The 24,787-nt window shown below is 38.5% G+C and overlaps 3 protein-coding genes and 1 pseudogene across 3 annotated transcripts in view; 3 read left to right on the top strand and 1 right to left on the bottom strand.

The window, feature by feature from the left end:
• Window positions 1-597: 597 nt before the first annotated feature.
• LOC107687014 (uncharacterized) lies at window positions 598-3,743 on the top strand. The gene is made up of 10 exons (XM_016484154.1): window positions 598-708; window positions 942-1,019; window positions 1,258-1,290; window positions 1,411-1,497; window positions 1,717-1,814; window positions 1,908-2,026; window positions 2,837-2,944; window positions 3,143-3,205; window positions 3,300-3,365; window positions 3,459-3,743. The coding sequence occupies exons 1-10, from the start codon at window positions 598-600 to the stop codon at window positions 3,563-3,565; spliced, it is 870 nt and encodes a 289-aa protein (XP_016339640.1). The 3' UTR covers window positions 3,566-3,743.
• A 3,220-nt stretch (window positions 3,744-6,963) lies between these two features.
• Window positions 6,964-10,862, top strand: LOC107687013 (sterile alpha motif domain-containing protein 9-like; annotated as a pseudogene).
• A 3,113-nt stretch (window positions 10,863-13,975) lies between these two features.
• On the bottom strand, window positions 13,976-22,852 carry LOC107687012 (protein Njmu-R1-like). The gene is made up of 12 exons (XM_016484153.1): window positions 22,747-22,852; window positions 22,559-22,587; window positions 18,457-18,575; window positions 17,940-18,014; window positions 17,515-17,640; window positions 16,339-16,467; window positions 16,130-16,187; window positions 15,879-15,998; window positions 15,701-15,765; window positions 15,483-15,610; window positions 15,282-15,385; window positions 13,976-14,532 (listed from the first exon to the last, which is right to left on the bottom strand). Exons 1-12 carry the CDS (start codon window positions 22,850-22,852, stop codon window positions 14,314-14,316), a joined length of 1,278 nt encoding a protein of 425 aa, XP_016339639.1. The 3' UTR covers window positions 13,976-14,313.
• Window positions 22,853-24,178: 1,326 nt separating this feature from the next.
• LOC107686992 (40S ribosomal protein S15a-like) overlaps window positions 24,179-24,787 on the top strand; it is a 5,032-nt gene continuing 4,423 nt past the window's right edge. The window contains exon 1 of the mRNA XM_016484121.1: window positions 24,179-24,323. Within this exon, the coding sequence (XP_016339607.1) occupies window positions 24,185-24,323 (139 nt within the window). The 5' untranslated portion in view covers window positions 24,179-24,184. The remainder of the gene's footprint in view (window positions 24,324-24,787) is intronic.

Here is a 24,787-nt window from a genome sequence, read left to right as displayed (position 1 = left end):
AATATTTGTTTTTTATTTTAGTAAGTTATGTTTGTTTTTCTTTTCTTTTCTACCCATTATGCACAGGAAAAAACATTTTTATGTTCAGTAATGAGATGGCGCAAATCAGTTTATTCCAAACCAGACTAATAAGGACCTGCTTGCTACATTATAAAGACTATATGAATTCTTCCCAGCTAACAATCATGTAGAGACGACGTCATGTTTATTCTAATGTTTCAGATCTTATGCATATGTAACTTTCAATGCAGTTTCCTTGTTCAAAATCACGGGATTGTTGCACCTGTGGGTTTTCAGACATTTACAATAAATAATGGTGTGAATAAATCTGTCTTGTTGTGTTTGTTTCCGAGACACTGCCTACTCAAGTTTTTCTTCATAGGGTTTTTTTTGTGTGTGTGTCCATCTTTTGCAGTCTTTGCAATAATGGGAAATCAATTGAGCATAAATTGAATAAAACTGAGAACTGCAAAGCAAATTAAAAGGAACCTCCCACATATTTTGGCATTTGACTAAGAACAGCATCTCTTTATTATACAAAGATCAGAAGTGAGGATGTGACAGTTTCAGGGGAAGTCATGATGTTGATTTATGTTTATGGTGAAGTGTGAACACTTTCAGCGTACAAAGAGCATGAGCATGTCGACTGGAGGAGTAGTGCCGGCTCCGCTCTGCCAGGGCTTTCTGAAGAAACGGAAAGACAAAATGGTATGAACATAATGTACATATTGCTAGTGTTTCATGTCTGTTATTTGCAGGAATCATTTCAGTTTTAGACTGTCAAAAATAGTTGCTGCTGAATACTTAAAATACTTGATTTTAAAAGTAGTTGTTGCAGAATACTTTGTTCTCCCATTTTATTGCAGAAATTATACAATTATTACATAATATATATACCTAAGGAAATCTCTTTGCTCAGTGGTTCAATGTATTTTCCTCAGAGGCTTCGGTGGGTGACTTACTGGTTCAGGCTTTACAATACAACTCTCTTTTTCTACACTAAAAAACACGGGAGTGCTGTAAGTATTCAAGTGTTTGATTTAATATTTTAATTTTTATGGTGCATTTTGGACTTCTGATGTCAGACTTTGCTTGAAGATATTACTGTATTTTTGTGCAATGTGTTTAAGATTTAAAAAATGGTGGCCCATCTGTTGAGGACCATTGCATTAAATTAAAAATACAATTGAATGTTATTTTGCCAAAGGCTCTTGTTGCGTTGATTATTAATCCACTGTTTCTCTTGAACTCCAACAGTTAGACCTCAGGGGCCAGTATTACATATATGAGGTAAAGTTGGTTTGTAATGTTATCTGAGTTTCATTGTCTGGATGCTGGTAAACTGGTCATTAGAAGGCCAAATAAGTGCTTCTCATGTTAACTACATGTTCTCTTCACATGGCTTAACAGGTTCAGTCTGTGCGGGAGGTCAGCAGATCGGAGAACAATCGCTATCTGTTTGAGATCACAATGAAAAATGGGAAGAAGAAAATGCTGGCGAGTTTTCACGTTGATCAAGAGAGAGTCTGTAATCTGTGTTTGAGGATGTGGTCTCCCAGTAACCACTTGTGAACAATGTTACTTTGTTGAGACCAAGGCAGGACTGTCATAGTTTCAAAAAGGAACATGGATTGCACTTATTGTGACTGAAAGAATTATGAATACTCTCTTTATGCCCCTTTTGCCCATAAACATCTAAGAACTTTGTACTACCAGGCTGCAGATACAGCTGATGTCAGGCAGGAGTGGATGGAGCAGCTGTGGAAAGCCATGCTGCTCAATGGCCCAGACAGATCTGGATCTCTCACCGATGGGTACCACTGCTCTTTATGACACTTCTCGTCAGTGGTTGTTTTTGTATGAGATTAATAATGCTCTGAATGTGTTTTGTGTGTTATTGAGATTAGGGAGCTGGTGCCAGATAACAACCCTGAAATTCGGTCTAGCCGGTGTGAAGAATCAAATAATGAGACCAGCAGCACTTCAGTGAGCAGCATTGATCAAGAGTCATTCGAGTCCTTCGCTGGTACGTCCCACATTTGGGATGCGACTTTCTCCAGTTCCACCTCCCGTTGACTTTTAATTATTTTCTGTAATACCATTAACAGAACTGTCAGTCTTAAGTCAGGTCAAGTCACCTTTATTTCTGTAGCACTTTATATAGCTTCACAGAGATAAACAGGAAATAGTAATACAGATTCTGCTAAAAGCAGCTCTAAAAGACAGTAGTGTCCTTATTTATCTCAAGTCCGTTCAGATCAGTAACAGTGTGAAGTTAATCGATCAGGAATAGGCATTTCTACAGTACAGTAGGCAATAATGTAGTTAGTTCAATACTGATTCTGTTCAGTTCAGTAACAGTGTCGAAGTTGCAGGAAGCGATTCAGCTGTGAAGCAGCTCTACGGAAAACAATAGCGCCATCATCCTGTTTAGTTCAGTTCAAGTTTTGTTCTCATCCGATGGTGTCAGTCAGTTCAGTCATATTGCTAAATTACAAACAGATAAGTGTTCAATAACAATCACTTTGTGAACTTTTTGAGGCGTCAAAGTTTTGGTGTAATGGAATTTCAATGGAGGGACAGAAATCTCTATGGTTTCATTAAAAGATTATTTGTGTTTTGAAGATGAATGAAAGTCTTATGGGTTTGGAATGACATAAAGCGATGGTTCACCCAAAAATGAAAACTGTCCTATTTAAGTTATTCCTTTTAGCAGATAAATATCCTTGTCAGTCTTGCGTCTGGGAAACTTCCCAGGCAAAAGAACATTTGAAATACATTTATGGATGTCCATGTATATTCTTACAAGAATCATTCTTACAATTATTGTCCACAGTTGCTGATGAGACACAAGACAGTTTACACACAGGCAATGAAATGGAGCAAAGTACTGAGGAGTTTTTACTGACAGACTGTGACTACGATGTTTTACCATCTCGAAAACGTGTGTATAATTATTTTTTTTTCTGGGAATACTTTTAAAAAATATAATATGGTATATTAACATAGTATGTTCACATGTCTGCTTTTAGGTTTGCCTTGCCTACTGTATAATACTGATTCATTGGTAAAATTATTGTATATTGCTTTAATCTGTTAAAACAATAATTGATTGATGATGATTTCTAATGATTAATTGCAGTTGCCGAAGAAGCCATCTATGACACTCCCCCTTCCAAATGGTCAACCAATGTGGGAGAACATGGTGGGCCTAAGTCTCCGCCGACTCACATTATAAATTTACACTGTAAAAGTTCATATATTCAGCCCAGCGTGCTGTAATTGTTCTCCATTTACAGAAGTGACTGATAGCATCTATGATTTCCCAAACCCTGTGATTAGGAAATTGACTGAACATACAATTGGTAAGATCTTGAAAATTACAGGATGACTGGTCATTATATACCTGAAAATGAAATGTATTTACCAAACCAGTGGTTGTTTTTTCTTTTTTGCAGAATCTCACAGCAGTAGTGAGAGGCCTGAGAGTGGTGGTCTTCTGAGTGACATGATAGCCTGTTTGGACAGTGAATCTGCTGCCTGGGTCAAACCTGCTCCTCCGTGAACCTCATGGGTCAATTTGAGCAAGACTGAGATGATGATGAATGTTTGTTGTTGCAGTAAACCTTAATTTTGTTTGATAAATTCGTTTTCCATCCAAACTGTCATCACTTATGTAGAACAATGACTGTTCATTGTGGAATTTCAAACTGTCCCTAATCATCTAAGCTAAACAGGGAAGTGTCAATAACATGTCTTTTGTCCTGTCACAATTCAAAATAAATTTGAATCAAACAAATTAACCTTTGGATAGAATGTTTAAACCTGTTGTTTCACACAAATCTATTTATAAGTCTACTTATAAATGGGAAATTAAGCCATGTGAAGAGAACATAGTTAACATGAGAAACACTTATTTGGCCTTCTAATGACCAGTTTACCAGCATCCACACAATGAAACTCAGATAACATTACAAACCAACTTTACCTCATATATGTAATACTGGACCCTGAGGTGAGCAATCTTGTTACGGTGAAAGCCCCTACAGACAATGAGGTGTCCTTTCATGATACTGAAGGGCTTGGGTTAAAGCTTGTCCTACTGTAAGTCAAAGTATCTAAAATTGAGAAGAGTGGATTTATTTTTTACGGTGGATGGGGTGGACATTCTGATCTAAAATCAGCCAATGCACCATGTCTGAGCAAAAAGAAACTAGCACAGAAGGGTTATCAAATAAAGATTGCATAGTTTTTAAAATTGTAATTTTAAAAATGTGAGTTTTCTACATTTTTTTTTAACCGCCCTCATCTGGTGATCAGTGATCTTTAAAGTGTGAGGATGTCACATCCTCAGGATTGGAGTGAGCCAATGAGGAATGGCACCTTTGGATGGAAATTTTACGATATTTTGTCTCTAGCATGGTGTTTTGCATATGAAACTGGATTGGGTGTTCAAGAGAAGAATCTTCAAGACTCTTATAATACGAATGTGTCACAGAGTTAGCTAAATGTAATGTAAATTAACAAATAGGTAACATAAGTTGGAGCTCAGGGATACCAAGCACGGCATATGTGCAATCTTGATTAAGTAATAATCAAGGGGTTCCCTTGATCAGGGGTTCCTCAGGGATCAGTTCTTGGACCCCTCCTCTTCTCCATATACACAACATCACTGGGTCCCATCATACAGGCACATGGCTTCTCCTACCATTGCTATGCTGATGCCTTTGTCTCTAGTTGGGTGTTTTGCATATGAAACTGGATTGGGTGTTAAAGAGAAGAATCTTCAAGATTCTTATAATACTAATGTGTCACATATGTCATGTAAATTAACAAATAGGAAATGTAATTTGGAGCTCATAGATACCAAGCATGGCATATGTGTGATCAATCTTGATTAAGTAATAATAAAACATTCAATATATAGGCAAAACACTATAAAAGAACATATGATTACATACATGATTGTACATGTCTCAAGTGAATAGTAGACGAAATGTTCTGAAATATGTATGTTATCTTAGAGAAAGGTTTGTCTATGAATTTATGTGATGGAAAGGTCCGTTCTATTGGCCTGTGTCTGTCTTTCACAGGGTTTGTTCCATTGCACATCTTTCCACATACTTTTAAGCAAAGTATTTTATCAGATGGTAGCCCGGGTAACTGAGCCCTCTTGGGGTGATAGTAGCACTTTTGGGTGATAGTCCATGGAACTCACAGAGTGGGTTTTAAAGATTATTTGTTAAATATAACAAATAATTGTGTTGCTCAGTCCAGTCGTTACAGCAGACATTAGATGTGATGTATCAGGATATGTGCTTTCAGGGTAGTGAACTATCCAAAACACAAACTATTATAAACAAATCATTCTCAAAATGTAACATGGGTATGCCATATTTTGTTTGATCTGCCTGTTTAAAAGTCTGCGCTGACCAACAGGCCCCCATCTTCACACAGATCTTCAACAGATCACTGGAGCTGTGTGTGAAGTTCCCTGCTGCTTCAAACGCACAACTATCATTCCGGTTCCCCCCAAAAAACAAACATCACGGGACTTAACGACTAAAGACCTGTCGCTCTCATGTCTGTGGTCATGAAGTCATTTGAGAGACTGGTGTTGGCCTACCTGAAGGACATCACTGGACCCTTGCTGGATCCTCTTCAGTTTACCTACAGAGCAAACAGTTCTGTGGATGATGCAGTCAACATGGGACTGCATTATATTCTGCAACACCTTGATAGACCTGGGACTTACGCAAGGATCTTGTTTGTACACTTCAGTTCGGCCTTTAATACCATCATGCTTGACCTTCTCTCAGACAAACTGACCCAGCTGACCGTGCCCTCCCCAATCTGTCAGTGGATCACCAGCTTCCTGACAGACAGGCAGCAGCTAGTGAGGCTGGGTAAACTCACATCCAGGACTCTCACGATCAGCACTGGCACCCCTCAGGGACATGTGCTCTCCCCACTGCTTTTCACCCTGCATATGAATGAATGCACTGCAAAAGATCCTTCTGTCAAGCTCCTGAAATTTGCAGATGACACTACCATCATCGGCCTCATACACAACGGAGACGAGTTTGCTTACAGACAGGAGGTTAAAGAGCTGGCTGTCCGGTGCTGTCACAACAACCTAGAGCTGAACACACTCAAAACAGTGGAGATGATCATGGACTTCAACCCCCCTGCACTCCCCCCACTCACCATCATGGACAGCACTGTGGCTGCAGTGGAGTCATTCAGGTTCCTGGGCACCATCATCAAAATCCCTTTGGACCCCACACACCCAGCAACACTCTGTCTTTGAACTGTTGCTCTCTGGTCGACGCTACAGAGCACCGACCACCAGAACAGCCAGGTACAAGAACAATTTTTCCCCCCGCAGACTATATTCAGCCTGAACAATTAAAACTTTCATAACTATACATTGTCCATCATAACTGACACATTTATACATAGCATCGCAACATTGTACATTTGTAAACTACATAAACTGTACACTTGTAAATAATGTTCCCTCTAAGCTGTGCGCGTGTGCGGCCGCGCAATTCATTCGTCGCGACCGCGCAGAAGAAATATGCCGCACACAGGACAGACGCAAAAATAAGTTGGGAAAGCAACGTGATCGTACGGTACGGAGAACGTTCAAGAAGTTGACAAGAAAGCCTATTTACCTGTGCTTTTAATGCTAGAGGATTGCAATGCGGACTATCAGGATGACCTCAAACGAGAGTTAAACAATGCAGTCACAACAATGAAAATAAGTCCTTCAAAACTGTGTTTCATCATTCTCTGTTGTAAAAGGTCTCTTGATCCTGAAAGGATGTGCAAAGCGCTGCCGTTATGCACGGTGTCACGGTTTCACACAAACTATCGCCAGCAGAAAAGAAGCTCTTCTCAAAGAAAGCAGAGAGTCTCAAGTTGAAGTTTGAACCAGAGTTTATACTCACTTTTGTGCTCATGAGTGAAGAGTTTGAACAGTCGTACATCACAGGCTTTGTTGAAAACCTGCTGAAGGAAATTGACCATTCATCGCTTCAGACACAGTTGATCAAATTTGTGGCACTACTGAACAGCCACATTGAGAATTCATACCTGTCTATTTTCCACTGTGAGGCATTCCTAGGTTTATGAATCCACTTGGACAAATTTGATAAAACAGCCAAACCGTCAACATCCACATGGATTGATGAAGTTCGACACCAAATATTTGAAAATTCCTTAAGTGAGCACGCTAGGTATTTTTTCATACAGCTAAAATATAGTGAGACAAACATCTCCTCTGTCAGAATAATTCATAATTTGATAGCTAAGGAGATGCTGAAGCAGCTCTCCAGTTACCAGAGCCAAAGTGAAATAGCAATGAGTCTGCTTCAGGACAAAGTGCTGTTTGACCACAGATTTAGAAGCAATGAGTTTCAAAAGTTTGTCAGAGATCTGTTTATCAAACGCACCAAAAAAAGCAAGGGAGATCCAAATCACAGCTGGTTTTCTCCTTTAATAGAGCATGTTAGGGAGGCAGAAGTAGTGGAGAAAGCCATTGACCTTTTGAAGGTAGCTTACACCCGTTTTGATGAGGATGCATTTGTTGCTCAACAGCTTGCACGACTGCTTTATGAAAACAACAATTTTGAGGAAGCCGAGATTTGGGCTAAAAGAGCTAAGTCTCGTCTTCCACAGCACACATACATACTTGACACACTGGGACAAGTATACAAAAAGTGGTTCTACAGCAAACATGATGCCATATGTGAGAAAAACATTGAAATTCAACCAGAGGACATCACTGATATCATTGATACTGCTCTGAAAGGAATCACAACTTTTAGAGAATCTGAAAAATGTCCCCAGTCACAGATGGTCTGCTTGAATAATTCTTATTTTGGAGAAATTGATATTGGATGCCGATTGCTTGAGCTCCTGTCAAATGTAAACATTTTTTCTACCAAAGAGGGAAATAGGGAGTTGATGGAATACCTGCTCACTGACTACATACCAAAGGAAGTACAGAAACCTTGGCAAAAGTTTCAATAACAAATAATTGTGTTGCTCAGTCCAGTCGTTACAGCAGACATTAGATGTGATGTATCAGGATTTCAGGGTTCAGGGTAGTGAACTATCCAAAACACAAACTATTATAAACAAATCATTCTCAAAATGTATATGCCATATCCATATAACAGATAAAAACTAAATCTGCACTATAGGAGCGGAGGCCTCAGCATGATGACTCTAAATGAGAGGAGGCAATTACGCCCCAAGTTTAGGACATACTGGCTTGGGCCTGGACCGGTGCAGTATAAAGGTTTTAAAAGTCATGGAGTCCTGGCCTACCTGAAGGACATCACTAGACCCTTGCTGGATCCTCTTCAGTTTGCCTACAGAGCAAACAGTTCTGTGGATGATGCAGTCAACATGGGACTGCATTATATTCTGCAACACCTTGATAGACCTGGGACTTACGCAAGGATCTTGTTTGTACACTTCAGTTCGGCCTTTAATACCATCATGCTTGACCTTCTCTCAGACAAACTGACCCAGCTGACCGTGCCCTCCCCAATCTGTCAGTGGATCACCAGCTTCCTGACAGACAGGCAGCAGCTAGTGAGGCTGGGTAAACTCACATCCAGGACTCTCACGATCAGCACTGGCACCCCTCAGGGACATGTGCTCTCCCCACTGCTTTTCACCCTGCATATGAATGAATGCACTGCAAAAGATCCTTCTGTCAAGCTCCTGAAATTTGCAGATGACACTACCATCATCGGCCTCATACACAACGGAGACGAGTTTGCTTACAGACAGGAGGTTAAAGAGCTGGCTGTCCGGTGCTGTCACAACAACCTAGAGCTGAACACACTCAAAACAGTGGAGATGATCATGGACTTCAACCCCCCTGCACTCCCCCCACTCACCATCATGGACAGCACTGTGGCTGCAGTGGAGTCATTCAGGTTCCTGGGCACCATCATCAAAATCCCTTTGGACCCCACACACCCAGCAACACTCTGTCTTTGAACTGTTGCTCTCTGGTCGACGCTACAGAGCACCGACCACCAGAACAGCCAGGTACAAGAACAATTTTTCCCCCCGCAGACTATATTCAGCCTGAACAATTAAAACTTTCATAACTATACATTGTCCATCATAACTGACACATTTATACATAGCATCGCAACATTGTACATTTGTAAACTACATAAACTGTACACTTGTAAATAATGTTCCCTCTAAGCTGTGCGCGTGTGCGGCCGCGCAATTCATTCGTCGCGACCGCGCAGAAGAAATATGCCGCACACAGGACAGACGCAAAAATAAGTTGGGAAAGCAACGTGATCGTACGGTACGGAGAACGTTCAAGAAGTTGACAAGAAAGCCTATTTACCTGTGCTTTTAATGCTAGAGGATTGCAATGCGGACTATCAGGATGACCTCAAACGAGAGTTAAACAATGCAGTCACAACAATGAAAATAAGTCCTTCAAAACTGTGTTTCATCATTCTCTGTTGTAAAAGGTCTCTTGATCCTGAAAGGATGTGCAAAGCGCTGCCGTTATGCACGGTGTCACGGTTTCACACAAACTATCGCCAGCAGAAAAGAAGCTCTTCTCAAAGAAAGCAGAGAGTCTCAAGTTGAAGTTTGAACCAGAGTTTATACTCACTTTTGTGCTCATGAGTGAAGAGTTTGAACAGTCGTACATCACAGGCTTTGTTGAAAACCTGCTGAAGGAAATTGACCATTCATCGCTTCAGACACAGTTGATCAAATTTGTGGCACTACTGAACAGCCACATTGAGAATTCATACCTGTCTATTTTCCACTGTGAGGCATTCCTAGGTTTATGAATCCACTTGGACAAATTTGATAAAACAGCCAAACCGTCAACATCCACATGGATTGATGAAGTTCGACACCAAATATTTGAAAATTCCTTAAGTGAGCACGCTAGGTATTTTTTCATACAGCTAAAATATAGTGAGACAAACATCTCCTCTGTCAGAATAATTCATAATTTGATAGCTAAGGAGATGCTGAAGCAGCTCTCCAGTTACCAGAGCCAAAGTGAAATAGCAATGAGTCTGCTTCAGGACAAAGTGCTGTTTGACCACAGATTTAGAAGCAATGAGTTTCAAAAGTTTGTCAGAGATCTGTTTATCAAACGCACCAAAAAAAGCAAGGGAGATCCAAATCACAGCTGGTTTTCTCCTTTAATAGAGCATGTTAGGGAGGCAGAAGTAGTGGAGAAAGCCATTGACCTTTTGAAGGTAGCTTACACCCGTTTTGATGAGGATGCATTTGTTGCTCAACAGCTTGCACGACTGCTTTATGAAAACAACAATTTTGAGGAAGCCGAGATTTGGGCTAAAAGAGCTAAGTCTCGTCTTCCACAGCACACATACATACTTGACACACTGGGACAAGTATACAAAAAGTGGTTCTACAGCAAACATGATGCCATATGTGAGAAAAACATTGAAATTCAACCAGAGGACATCACTGATATCATTGATACTGCTCTGAAAGGAATCACAACTTTTAGAGAATCTGAAAAATGTCCCCAGTCACAGATGGTCTGCTTGAATAATTCTTATTTTGGAGAAATTGATATTGGGTGCCGATTGCTTGAGCTCCTGTCAAATGTAAACATTTTTTCTACCAAAGAGGGAAATAGGGAGTTGATGGAATACCTGCTCACTGACTACATACCAAAGGAAGTACAGAAACCTTGGCAAAAGTTTCATGGCCTTTTAAAAAGAATTATAAACGGCATTAGAACTGCCCTGAAATGTATTTCTGATGAGCTTGCTCGCTTTCAGAATTTCATTTCTGAGGAAGAGGAGGAGTTGGATGAAGCCTGAAACGGTCAATAATCCAAGAAGATGGCTCCTCAGGAAAAGTGCTGTGTATGCCAAGTTATTTTTTCACATCGTTCAAGAGGATGAGGCTTCTGATGCAAACACAGTTTCCCCATTAATGAGACAAATTAAAATTTTCCAACTTGGAGGCGGTAACGTTACAACAGTCCTTTACCTTCTCTCCAATAACAATAAACAAAGAGCTAATAATCAGCCTTTTTCCAGCTGACCTGCAAAAGGATCTCAACCAGACAGAGCTCAAAAACTTTATCTTCTGTCAGATAGCACTCTCCTGTGCTTCACCTGGCTCTGGAAAACTTCTTTCTATTGAAGAACTTCAAAATCTCAGCAGGCCGTTTTGCAGTGAAAAGAGAACTGCCTTACCAGATACTGCATACCTGCTCCTTTCACTCTTATTTTGGCCAGAGGACTCTATGGGCAAAGAGCACTCCAATACAAGAAGTGATGTTGTCACGAATGCAATAAAAGCGCTTCACAGATATTCGGAGATTAAATCTGCTGCCTCGAGAAAAGGTAGAATTTTTACCCACTTCTTCCTTCGAAAAACAAGGGGTCTCAATAAAATTGTGCACAAGACCACAATTGAAAAATTCTGCAAGGGAACCCTCAGTGAGAGACGCCTCAAGTGGCAAGGTGGTGAAGTGTGGACAAACCCAGACATTGTAAAAGTGCTTTAACGAGTTACTGGATACACTAAAAATGGAAATATGTTTGTTCGGGTGTCTGATCAAAGCAATATCAGAGTCATTCCACTTTTTTCTGCCTCCTTGCCAAATTCAAATGAGAATGTGACTTTCTACCTAGGATTTTCTCTTCGTGGAGTGGTAGCTTTTGTCATTAAGGTGGCAGAGTGAAACAATACTTTAAAATGCAATTGAGAATTTCCCAAAAGATGAGTTTATAAAATATATTCAAACATATCGAATGAAAATAAAGTGTCATTATAAGCGAGCTGCATGATATAAATTATGTGTATAGAATAATATGCATCTGGATTTGTTTTGAATTTGTATATTAATGTTGTTTACTACATTAGTGCCTCATAAAACGGTTTTGAGGGAATATTACTGAATGTTAAAAACCTTTATTTAGAATCAGACATTGCAGTGATGGTTGTGTATACAGCAAATGGATTATAATGGTATTTTATTTAACCTTGGTATGTTCAATAATATTTTTTCAAGACTTTTTACTTTACATATTTTTACTTTGTAGGTACATATAACTAATTTAATAAAAGTACAAGATATATGTGACCCTGGACCACAAAACCAGTAATAAGGGTCAATTTGACAAAATTGAGATTTACACATCATCTGAAATCTGAATAAATAAGCTTTCCATTGATGTATGGTTTGTTAGGATAGGACAATATTTGGCCGAGATACAACTATTTGATAATCTGGAATCTGAGGGTGCAAAAAAACCCAGAAATATTGAGAAAATCGCCTTTAAAGTTGTCCAAATTAAGTTCTTAGCAATGCATATTACTAATCAAAAATTTGATATATTTACAGTAGGACATTTACAAAATATCTTCATGGAACATGATCTTTACTTAATATCCTAATGATTTTTGGCATAAAAGAAAAATCAATCATTTTGACCCATACAATGTATTTTTGGCTATTGCTACAAATATACTCCAGCGACTTAAGACTGGTTTTGTGCTCCAGGGTCACATATAGTTATTTAGTGATATTTCCTTGATTAGTTTCAAAGTGCAGATGCTTGGCAAAAAAATATATTTAATTATTTGGCTGGTGACTTTCAGTAAAATTGGATGTGTATATAAACTTACATTTTAGAAATAGTTGTAGAAATATGCATAATATTGTATTACAAAATATACAGATTAGGTTTATTATGGTGAAGATGTTCCAGTTTGCAATTCTGTGCCGTCTTCCTGTGATACATTGAACTTGGAATTAAATTATTGTGCCCTCCATCCAAGCCTCCTACTTAAAGGGATAGTTCACCCAAAAATGAAAATTCTGTCATCATTTACTCACCCTCATGTCGTTCCAAACCTGTATGAGTTGCTTTCTTATGTTGAACATAAAAGAAGATATTTTGAAGATTGCTGGTAATCAAACAGTTGGTGGTTGCCATTGACTTCCATAGTACGAAAAAAAATACTATGGAAGTCAATGGCAACCACCAACTGTTTGATTACCAGCAATCTTCAAAATATCTTCTTTTTAATTTTTATGTTTCATTTTTAATCTGCTAAAATAACACCTGCCCCAGCAGCAATGCATTGCCCTCTTGTGGTAATGATGTTACAGCCTACAACGATCTACAAATGGCTAAAGAAAATACTACAGGTATTTGACAGGCAGATTATGATTGTTTTCCCGGTTTATTTCATCTCACATGAGATGCTTAAAGTGGATGAATTAAAACAGAATAAAAACTACAACTTTGCCTGTGCTAATTTACAATGTGTTATTTTAATTCTTGCATGAATTCAAGAATCAAGGTTAGGTGTATTAACAGCAAGTCAATGCACAGTGTTGAACATTTCTTTAATTCTTATAAATTCACACAAATAAAATGTTCCTGGAACAAATTATTGACAGTACAGTCACGTCAAACCATAAATCATGATAATTATACACACATTATCACCATTTACAACTGGATCAATATGTATACATGTTTAAGGGATATTTTTCTCACAATTCTGTTAATTTTAACTGTTACATTTACATCCAGTTTTATGATTATCAGAGGTTTTGTTTTTGGTAAGAAACATTCTGAAATAGCAAACAAGAACATAAATCAAAGAAATTATTATTATAACAATTAAGACTAAAATAATAGAATATGATCCAATTAAGCACTTTATCACAAAAAAACAAACAAAAAAAAACACGATAAAATGGGCCATGCAGGTCATAGTACAATAGGTCATAGTAGACCGTTAATAGGCTATTGGCTTGCGCAGAGCTTCATGATTATGTGACTAGCTTCCTAATTCAGTTTGCTACTTCAATAAATGTACAGGACTGTCTGTTTTAAAAATCACATCTTCAAAACAATGACTGCTACACAATAGAGACTACATCCTAGAATCAGCTGTCACATATAAACAGTATTGTGTTAATATATACACATTATTGAGAAAAGTTATTTAAATAAAGTTTGATCACACATGCATTTTTCATTGCTCCATTTTATAGGATCTATTTAGGTTAGAATTTTTAAGCACCCAAATCAACATACAGCAGCACATCACAAACAATCTTTTTCAACCTTTGCTGTTGAACCTCTACACACACAAAGATACACTTAAGTGTTTTCAATTCAAGTTTGTTGAAGTTGCTTAAAATGCAAACCACACTGCTATGATTATGGGTGTTAAATTGGAGTTCTGGGCAGCTGCTTCCAAGGTGCTCTCAGATAGGTGAGTTTATGAATCACTGTGGTGTCAGTAGAGTGTGCCCTGCGCATGCTCCCCGAGGAACTCCTCCAGCACTTTTATGATTCCACAGGCCTCAGGAAGGCTGCTGTGCTCGGCCCGTGCGTTCTGCAGCAGCACGTCCCCGTTTCCACAGCTCTGCAGGAACAGACAGCAGCGGAACAGAGCGTAGTGGCTCATTTCAGCCTGACGGATGAAGCGCTTCAGGTTGTTCATGTCCTGAATGGCCTGCATGGAGAAACAATGTGCATGTTGAAGACAGTCAAAATGACGAATTGGCATTTCTGAATGAGACCATTCTTAAATCAGGTTGGGTACTATACAGAAAATATTTTTTGTTCATTTAATAATACTAGTTAATACTTTTTAAATTTAAGTTAATAATTTTGAATATAATACTTTTAAAAGTTAATCATTCATTTTTTTCATAACATTTGACATTTCCTCATTAATTATACTGTGAGCAGATGTTTACAACATACTAGATTTGGATACAAGTGTTAAATGTGAGATCTGGAAACCAGACAGCAGTTACCAGTAACACTCAAAAATGAAACGAAAAAACAATAGAAGTCAATGGAAACCAAAACTGTTTGGTTATCAACGTTCTTGAAAATATTTTCTGCAAAAGAAAGAAATTCATACAGGTTTGGAACAATATGGGACTGAGTAAATGATGACAGAATTTTTCATTTTCATGTAAACTATCCCTTTAACTGTTAGTTACCAATAGTAGGTTAGCATGGTAAACATAACTTTTTCAGAAATGTCATGTTAATATTAGGCAAAAAAAAAAGATGTACAAGTAAACTTATTTTATAAAACAATTTTTATAAAATGTACAATTTACATATAAATATTTACAATTATATATAAGTAAAATGAGCAAGCAACAAAAATCAGTGAATGCCATACAACTGTTAAATGTATGGTCTGGATACCAGGTTACTGTTATACTCAATCAGAAGCAAATTAACCTTAAGTTTAAAATTCTCCAGGATTTGGCGGAGAAGGAAAGGGTTAAAGCGTTCAGCGGCATTGAGGAAGGCCTGGATCCAGTCATTGCAGAATCGGTTACTGACTGCAGAGATAATAACACATTACAACATTATCAAAATAAGGCATTTATGAAAGGAGAAAGTCTGTACATTTATTGAGGTGATGCTGCTGCTGCTGACCTTTATTGGTGAGTGTAGGTGGGCTGGTTGAGCAGTCGATGATCAGACTGCTGTGAGAGTCCTCTGAAATGGCCTTACAGAGGGTGTCTTCCTGAACTAGACCCTGCAGGCTTGCTGCTTTGATAAATCTAACAAGACAATTAATCAAGTTGTAATGGCTATCAGTTTTTAAAACTGTAAAAATGTAGCCGCTATTAAGATAAAGTTGTTTTGCTTACCTTGCTATATCTGCTTTTGTCTTCTCATCTGCCCCTGTGACCTCGAAAAGTTTGTGACTCAAAGCCTGCAGCAGAGAAGTAGTTATGTTCATTTACTATTTCATATAATACAGTATATTATTGCTTTCAATTATGATTTTATAAAATGTATTTGATCTAGACAGCAGTGGTTTCTTACTGCATGCAGAAGGTAACCGACGTTCGCCTGCAACAGCTGAACCACTTTGTGAATGTGCATAACTGACTCTTCATACCAGCGGTTCAGGTAGGGCCTGACTTCTGTCTCCAAATTCTGCATCTGTAGCCAGAAGTTGCCAACAATATTTACAGCAAATGGACATAAAAAGCTGTATGCTAGCAGATATAACTTAAAAAAAATGTACAGATTTCAACATTATTCCCACTGTCAGTGGCAAAAACTGTCCTCAACTCTGGAGTCAAACAGCCCTGCAGACCCTGGACGTACTTGTCCAGCTCAATTCTAAATGTTTGCAGGGTTAAAGAAAATGTATTCAATATTCTACTAAGAGAGCAACATGTTTGAATACAAAGATACAATTTGATAGCACTTCATTCTTTAGTGCACAATGCTGTTTTTCCTACAGTTTAATTGTCAGTCATTTGTGGTTTAAGGATATAGATTTAGGCCCTTCTCTGATCCTCCGAGTAGACACACCACCCAGCCGTTGCCGTCGGCATCAGGCTGTTCTGGAGATTTCTCCTGCTCCAGCAGACAGCAGTAACAGCCCACCGCTTGCTCAGGGATGCTTGAACACACACAAACATTCAATCAGTTAAGATAATACATGGTAATATTGTTCTGAATGGCAATGAGATATGATCTGAATATTTAGTTCTGCACTGAAGGATACTAAACAATAAGTAATGCAAATGTATTAATACTACATCATTTAAATAGTACTCTTTAGCTTGCTAAATATGATGCAGTGTTATTTTAGTAGTATTTATACACTATTATTTATTTGTATATTTAGAATTAGTTTTTATTTTGATATTAAACTGTTTTTAACAGTTTAATTTTTAGTCATTTTGCTATGTGCTTTTGTCATTTTTTGTCAATTTGGCTCAAATGTATTTTTATTTCAGTTTTAGTATTTCAACTTAAAAATACTTATTTCAGTTAGTTGCCAAAGCAACAGTTCTAATTATCATTTTATATTTTTCATTTAAAAGCGGAATCTGGTCTCTGAATAATTTTTGGTTTGACTGTATATCCTTTCTGAATATGGCACTTATCACATGCTGTGTGGTATCGGCGTTTGGTATCGGGGCATTTTAACGAGTACGAGTATGAGTACAAGAGCTCAGTATCGGGCCCGATACCAGTATCGGTATCGGTGCATCCCTAATCAGAATTTTATGTATTGCTCTCTACAACTTCGGATATCATTAGCTTTTGGCTTGACTATGTTATCAAACAGCCAATCGTGTGTTTCTAATGTTACACAAACCATGTTCCCCTTCACCATCTCAGAAAGTGACCTTCTAAAAGTCAACATCCTTAGGTAGAAACGCTTTGCTAATGATACGGAAAGTCCCATCCCAGAAGCTGATGAGACTGATTACATGTTTGTGATGGTAAGAAATAGGCTGTTTCAAACCACATTTCTGATACTGTCTTTGGTACACTGCAGTTTTAAAGAGAAAAAGCTCAACAATGGCGTTGACTGATGAATTTGCGTATGGTTTGTCTTTAAGCATACTAAAAACACCAGACAGACATGTAAACAATGTTGAAAATGTGATTTTCACCACAGGGGGACTTTAACAATAACAACACTGATATGATGTACCTTAGCTCCACAGTGGCAATGTTCCCCATACCCCCTAGCAAAGCGCCCTTGCTCAGCCTGCGCGAGATGTAGCTTCGCAGTTCTGGCTCGGCCTCGGGTGGCAAGCTGGCGTCCAGCAGGGTGAGACTTTAAGAGTGGAAAATATGGGTTAAACTAGAATATCAACAAGGAAGGAAAAGTGAACAAGTGGACAGATAAGCAGTCAATGAAGCAATGTTGTTCACAGAATCACCAGCGGCACCTAACAGAGATACAATCAAAAGATCAATGGTTATGAATGATGTGAGCAAACCAACATGATGAAAAGCCAGATGCAGAATCCTGGGTGTTTTTTTTGACTGAAGCCATGATTTTTTCCCCCCCATCACAACACTGAAAGCCACGGGACTGAAATGACTGAAAGATGATCGATTGACCCTTTTTACCTAAAGTCTTCCTGACTTGTGGTTGAGTCTGATCTCCTCTGGCTCCAGGCCACACTCTCTCCAGAAGCCTCAGATCTAGGTAGTTTGAAAATGCGTGTAATACTTCATAAGCATTGATATGTTAAGATCTCCCAAGGTTCTCACTGGCCTACATAGCCATGTATGGTGTTTTACAATATCTTTTATACATATCAGTGTCCATATACTATGTAACTCATCCAAAATACAGTCATATGATTTCATTGGCCTAACCCACTATTATGAACTATGCGTCACGCAAGTGCAAGCTTAATTCAAATTAATTGTTAATTTTACCTCATAAACATAGAAAAATGCAAAAGACTAGCTAGACCTAACTATGCAAGCTTGCATCTCATATAATCCTTAATATGCGGTATAAAAGGGCAAATTATTTCTAAAACAACTTGCATTTTGTAAAGCATCCAGCATTTGGAAAGCCTCCTTAGCATAATGTAACCTAATGCAATGACATAGTTACATGTGGAAACCACTGTACCTTGTGTTCTGGTAGTAGTATATGGCATAGTAGCTGTTAATCTGCTGTATTTTCTGGCTGTATCCGGCGATCTCTTCGTTGTCGAAGTCTGCATCTCTTTCATCCACGTCTATGGACTCCTGGAAGGAAGAGGTCTGGCATGTAAACAGGTCTCTGCAGAGCCAAAAGACGACGAGCGACACTGATATCTGCTACGGCTTACGTGCTATTCCGATAACTAAGTTAATCAATTTCAGTCCCAATGATGTTAATGCATTGAAGCCGCGTTAACTATTTTGTTTATAAATCTATTTAAATGCTACGTGACATTTAACTAAAGTCAAAGTAGTGACAGCGATACCGGTACGCATGCGCTGGAATTGTGTTTAGTTAGTGAACGAATCGGTGTTTTGAATGAATCTTTTAAGCGAACGAATCGTTTGTGTTCACTCTCATGCACTGACTCATATGTTCATCCTTCTTCTTCTTCTTCGAGTTTATTGGCGGTTCGCATTCTTAAAAGAGCATTACCGCCATCTACTGTGGTAATGGATCAGAGACACTACTCCCTAGACCAGTGGTTCCCAAACCTGTCCTGGAGGACCCCCCTGCCCTGCACATTTTGTATGTCTCCCTAATCAGACACACCCAATTTAGTTCTTGCAGTCTCTACTAACGAGCTGATGAGTGGAATCAGGTGTGTTAGATTAGGAAGACAAACAAAAGGTGCAGGGCAGGGGGGCCTCCAGGACAGGTTTGGGAACCACCTAGACCATTCAGGACTTGTGCTTTCAAATATTTTCATTCTACCACCAGTCCTGGGTTTTAGGTACCATGAAAGTGGCGTGTGCTGCTTCTCAATGTGCCTACTTATACTACGCCCTTAAAGTATGTACTCTTTTGGTGAAGAAAAAGTACACACTTTTGAGTGTGTTGTAGAAGAGTTGGATTGTGGGCAATATTAGCCATTAGAGTGTGCATGGATACACACTTAAAAAATCGACCTGAAATAGTAGACCATCCGGGGACTTTTGGCATACTCTTTTTTTTAACATACTATGCTTTGGGACACACTTATTCTAATCTCACATACTATTTAGTATGGATAGTATGAACATTGAGATGCAGGGATGGCTTTTAGCGGCGTTCATAGCCATAGTAACTTATTTGATGTATGTTAAAGTCTGTGTGAACCGGAAGTTGCTGCCGACTTTATTTCAGTGTAGTGACGTATTTCCAGCTGAAACGGAATATTGAATAGAGGGCATGGTTTTATTTTTGCGCTCCTCCTCTCTGTCTCTCACTCATAGCAACCTAAGGGTTGGAGGGGTGTGTTTAAGGATGTTCTGCCCAAGCCGTCAAACTGACGTCATCAGAAAAGGAATGCCATTCCAGAGCAGAAGCAAATGTTCAGATTTTGATTAAAGATTACCAAGACAAACTATTTTTTTCAGCGGATTAACTTGCACGGATTCATTGCTCACATCATTACTAGCAATGTGCGCTAGTAAAGTAAATAAAGTCAATTCTGATTTCATGAGGACTTTAATAATGTAAGAAGTTTGAAACCAATTTATTTTTATTTGCCTACTTTTTATAGTTATGCCCAGCCAATTGGAGGGGAAATGTTTTGTTGGCATTTGTGTGGAAAACGTTTATAATATTTAAACACTCTCTTTTAATAATAAATAATAATTAAATTATTAATTGTCTTTAATAAATTTGTAGACACGAACATTTTAATAAAGTACAACAAGGCGTTTTGGTGGACATTAGTGTTTGTAACGAATCGGTTAAAGTCGGCATGAAACGGAAGTTGCGATTGTCTTTTCTTCTCTACTGTGACGGATATCCGAGTGAAACGGCATCTGAAATGAGATTTCGTCCTTCGGGAATTGATTGGATCGTTGGAAGCTGGGGCGTTGCTAACAAAATGGAGGAAGATCTGAATGCCAGTTTGCAGTTAGTGGTGGGGGATTTCTCTCCACTGGATTCACCGCTGACACCATAGCATGAATAAATGTTTTATTTATTAAGGATGACGACGACGATCAATGGCACAAAACATGTCTAAACAGAGAGAGAGAGAGAGAGAGAGAGAGAGAGACTGCCTGAATGACTGAGCGCGTCCTCCGTCAGGTTAAGTCATATTCATGAAAAAAATTAGTTTGTGATGTCCTAAGAGTAATGTTGTCGTAATATCCTAATATCTTTTCAATGTTTAGGGGTAACGTACTCCCTCATGACTGGTGTCAGTGCTATAAAGTGAAGCATCAGCTTCAGCTTTTCCACCTGTCGTTTATTCCAAACGTCACTGATGTCACTGCAGCTGCTGGCAGTTCCAGATAGCTCCGCCCTTGCGCCATAGCTCCTGACCGGAAGAGTAGAGGAGTCCTTTTGAGGGGAGGGAGGTTAACGTTTTTGATTAAAGATTACGAGGGCACATGAATTAAAAAAAAATAATGAAGTGCACGGATAAATTATTTATAATAAACACTACAGTATTCCATTAAAAAATAAGAATTGTCTATTTTGATTTCATGGTGACTTTAAATGAAATAACCCCCGAAAATACTAATTTTATATTGAATGTTATGTGAACAAAATAGATAATACAGATAAATCCAATAAGTTTCGAACATTTAAGTACATTAACAAATGATGACAGTATGTTTTAAAGTCCCCCTGTAGTCAAATATTTTATCCCTTAAAACGTATCTTTGATCATCAAAATGACATATTTAAATTTTTTTTCTTGTGAAAATAATTTTCTCATGCCTTAAAATAGCTTGAATGTAACTCTACACCCTTGCCTCATTTACTATACACGGATGTATGATATGCAAATTAGCCCCGCCTCCACTCACTAAATACAAATAAATAAGCGCTAACAGCACATGACATCGTGAAAATAGGGGGAAATATTAACAGTTGGCTAAACATCTACAGAAAAAATATAACTTTACCGGATTAGCCTGGCTGCCTTCTCACTAGACCCTCTGCTTTGCAGCAGTTAATGATATGCTATAAGGATAGGATCCCTTGACGCGATTGGTTATTCAATTTTGTGACGTAGAAAAAAAAAAGGCTGTTTCTGTGACTGCCTTTGGGAAACTAGTTTTAAGGAGAAAATACTCAGCAATGGTGTTGATTAATAGATTGGCACATGGTTTGTATAAAAGCATATTAAAAACACCACAGACAAATAAACAACATAAAAAACTTGATTTTCACTACAGGGGGACTTTAAAATAACACACAAAAAGACTGTTGTTGCCACATCCTGCCGCGATGATGTCACACGATGTGATTTGTTCTTTTTCGTGAACGGAAAATTTGGTCCTTGAAAACTGCTAGACTTGATTAGTTTTGACTGTGCAAAGTTTTGTATTATGCTCTGCAATATGAACTTAACAAGAGGCTTCCTCTAGTTCTGGGTAAAATTATAGAGCGACACGAAGGTAAGCGCATTATTGTTGTTGTTATTTTTGTAATTGTCGGATTATAATTATCAATGAATGACACAGTTTTGAGTTGACTGTCATGGTGTGCGCATGAACGAGTGTGAAATACCTGCTAATTACGTTGCTTTTTCACTTATATTGGGCACTTTTTGCATTTAAACTGGATTATTCTGACTGCTGACATTGAAAATCATGCATGTGTTGTTTCGAGGGTATCGGTTAATTTCATGATTGCCGTTTTGACAGTGTCTGCTTGCATATTTTATTCATGTTCGGTAGCCTAATTCTCTTTAATGTAGGCTATTCGCCCCTATTTGATCCGTTTACCTGCGAAATGTATCTTATCTATAATTTATATTATTTTGTCGTCAATATTTTTGTTTTAAGGAGTTAAAATGGACCTTATCAACCTCGATTTACATATTCTATAACATTATTTTGACAGTTAAAGTTTTGGGCGGGTTTTTGTGAGTTTTTGGGCTGGAAATCGTCCATCCAATCTGGCAACACTGCGTGTAAACGCGCCAAACATCAAGAGCACTAGATCTGCATTGCAGCTCTATACCAGAATACATTATAGTACGCTACTGTAATCGGCATAACTTTTAAACATGCCGTCAAATGTAGAAATAAAAGCAGTTTTGCGTGACTTGCCTTACCTCACGAAGCGTGCAAAGGAGCTGAGCGGCTCAGACGGGACTGTCATCCGTCAGCAGGGCACGTTTTTCAAAGTACCCGCAGGACGCCTGAAACTCAGGGACTTCCAGGATGGGACAGGACAGTTGATCTTCTATGAGAGGCCAGATACAGAAGGACCCAAGCTGTCAAATTACTCCATAACCCCTACCAACGACCCACAGGGGCTTGTCAAGGTTTTGACGGATGCATTGGGGCAAGTGGGGCAGGTGAAGAAGGAGAGGAGGCTCTATATGGTGGGACAAACCAGGGTGCATGTTGATTCTGTGGAAGGCCTGGGGGACTTCATGGAGCTTGAGGTGGTGATGAAAGAGCAGCAGAGCAGAGAAGAAGGAGTGGCAATCGCAAATCAGCTCATGCTGGACCCGGGAGTGAAGGAGGAGGATCTGATAGACGGCGCCTACATGGATCTCCTACTGAAGAACCAGCAAAATGGACATGCACCGTAGACTCTGACCACATGTGGTCTACTGTAATGCATTTAAAGCCATTTGTCAACGACAGACTTGTTAAACGTAACACAATCCTCTGACATCAAGACATTAAATGTTTCTGTTTTGCATAGTTGCTCCTTTTGTACTGCAACAATCAATACACAATAATCTTTTGAGATTAAAAGCATTTTCTGAAATGATAAACAATAAACAATGTGCATAGATCATGTTTGGTCTTTGGACAGACAGAGACTGGTATGCATGTGTTGTAACTTTTTTTTTCTCTGTTGAATTTTAAGGGACATTCTAACCTCTTATGGTGACAGAAAATAGGACCATAACCAAAAATTAATATAGACGGGGCAAAAAAAATAATAATAATAAAAAAAAAATTATATATATAAATTAAAAGGATAAAATACAGGGGATCAAATCTATATCTATCTATCTATCTATCTATCTCAAAGAGTATATAAATACAAAAGTAACTAAAAATGAATGGTGAATATTAGTGCATAATAAGAATTTTATAAACAGAAGTAAAAAGTTATTCAGGTCGGGTGTAGTGAGACTGGAAACAATGCGTTGCAATGAATAGTACAGGTAGAGACTGACTACTGGATTCCAAATTGATTATAAAGAGAGAAAGGCAACAAGAAAACGCGTATAAATGCTATGTAAATATTCTCTTTGGTTCGATGAACATGTATGGTATGGCTCCATCGTACCTTTCTGACCTATTGATTGAACATGTTCCCACCAGATCACTTCGGTCTTCCAACCAGAGACTGTTGGTTATCCCTAGGTCGAAGTATAAGTGCAGAGGTGACCGTGCATTCTCTGTAGTTGCCCCCAGACTCTGGAATGAATTACCTATCACAATCAGACTTGCCCCCTCTGTATCTGCTTTTAAATCTATCTTAAAAACGTATTTGTTTGATAAGGCTTATAATCTAAATTAACATTCTCCTGCCTTACATTTTTTATTATTTTATTATGTTTTTATTATACTTTGTGTATTTCTAAGTAAATGTGTTTTTGTGTTTTTCATTTTATTTTTTTGTAAAGCACATTGGACAACCATGGGTTGTAATTAATGGTGCTATATAAATACATTTGCCATTGCCATTGCCATGTAGAGCTGTTTCTGCTGTCATGAGACGCTCCAAGCAAGTAGGTGGCAGTCATACAGATGATACAACACGCAGCGTCCTGTGTTCTCGCGAGACTACATTTTTCCCTAATCGCGCCGCGCGCCCCTCTTTCTTCCTCTTTCCGCCATATTGCAGAACTGGTAAGGTTTGATCGCTACAATGCTTGTATAATCGGATTAAAATCACGGACATCGTTTTGTATCATCCACATTTAGACTGAAATATATGTTTATGAGCAGCCTAAACGCCAGGGTTGTGAGTCATTTGCTTACTCGTGTCTGTATGAACGGATATATTGCCCTGATATCCAAGGCTGTCCAACCTCCAGCAGTGTCTGTCCGTTTTACTGAGGGACAGAGGAATAACCCGAGTCAAAGCAAAGTACCCAAACAGTCCGGTGCCTCTTTTTAACTACAAATGCATGTTATTATGAAAGAGGAAGGTTTATGGTCAAGACGAACTCCGATAGCTTAATTCGCTAACTATTGAACGCACTACCAGAACGTTAATCATAGCGCATAGTTCTGGAGAAAATTGAATACAGTTTTGCCTTGTGTACGGGTTTTTCGGGTTCCAAGAAAACGTAATGTAACTTGTTTGATTT

This window comes from Sinocyclocheilus anshuiensis, unplaced genomic scaffold (genome assembly GCF_001515605.1).
Source record: "Sinocyclocheilus anshuiensis isolate Anshui unplaced genomic scaffold, SAMN03320099.WGS_v1.1 scaffold1287, whole genome shotgun sequence".
Taxonomy (NCBI): Eukaryota; Metazoa; Chordata; class Actinopteri; order Cypriniformes; family Cyprinidae; genus Sinocyclocheilus; species Sinocyclocheilus anshuiensis.
The sequence above is the reverse complement of the archived record's forward strand: the minus strand, read 5'-3'. Positions and strand labels throughout refer to the sequence as shown.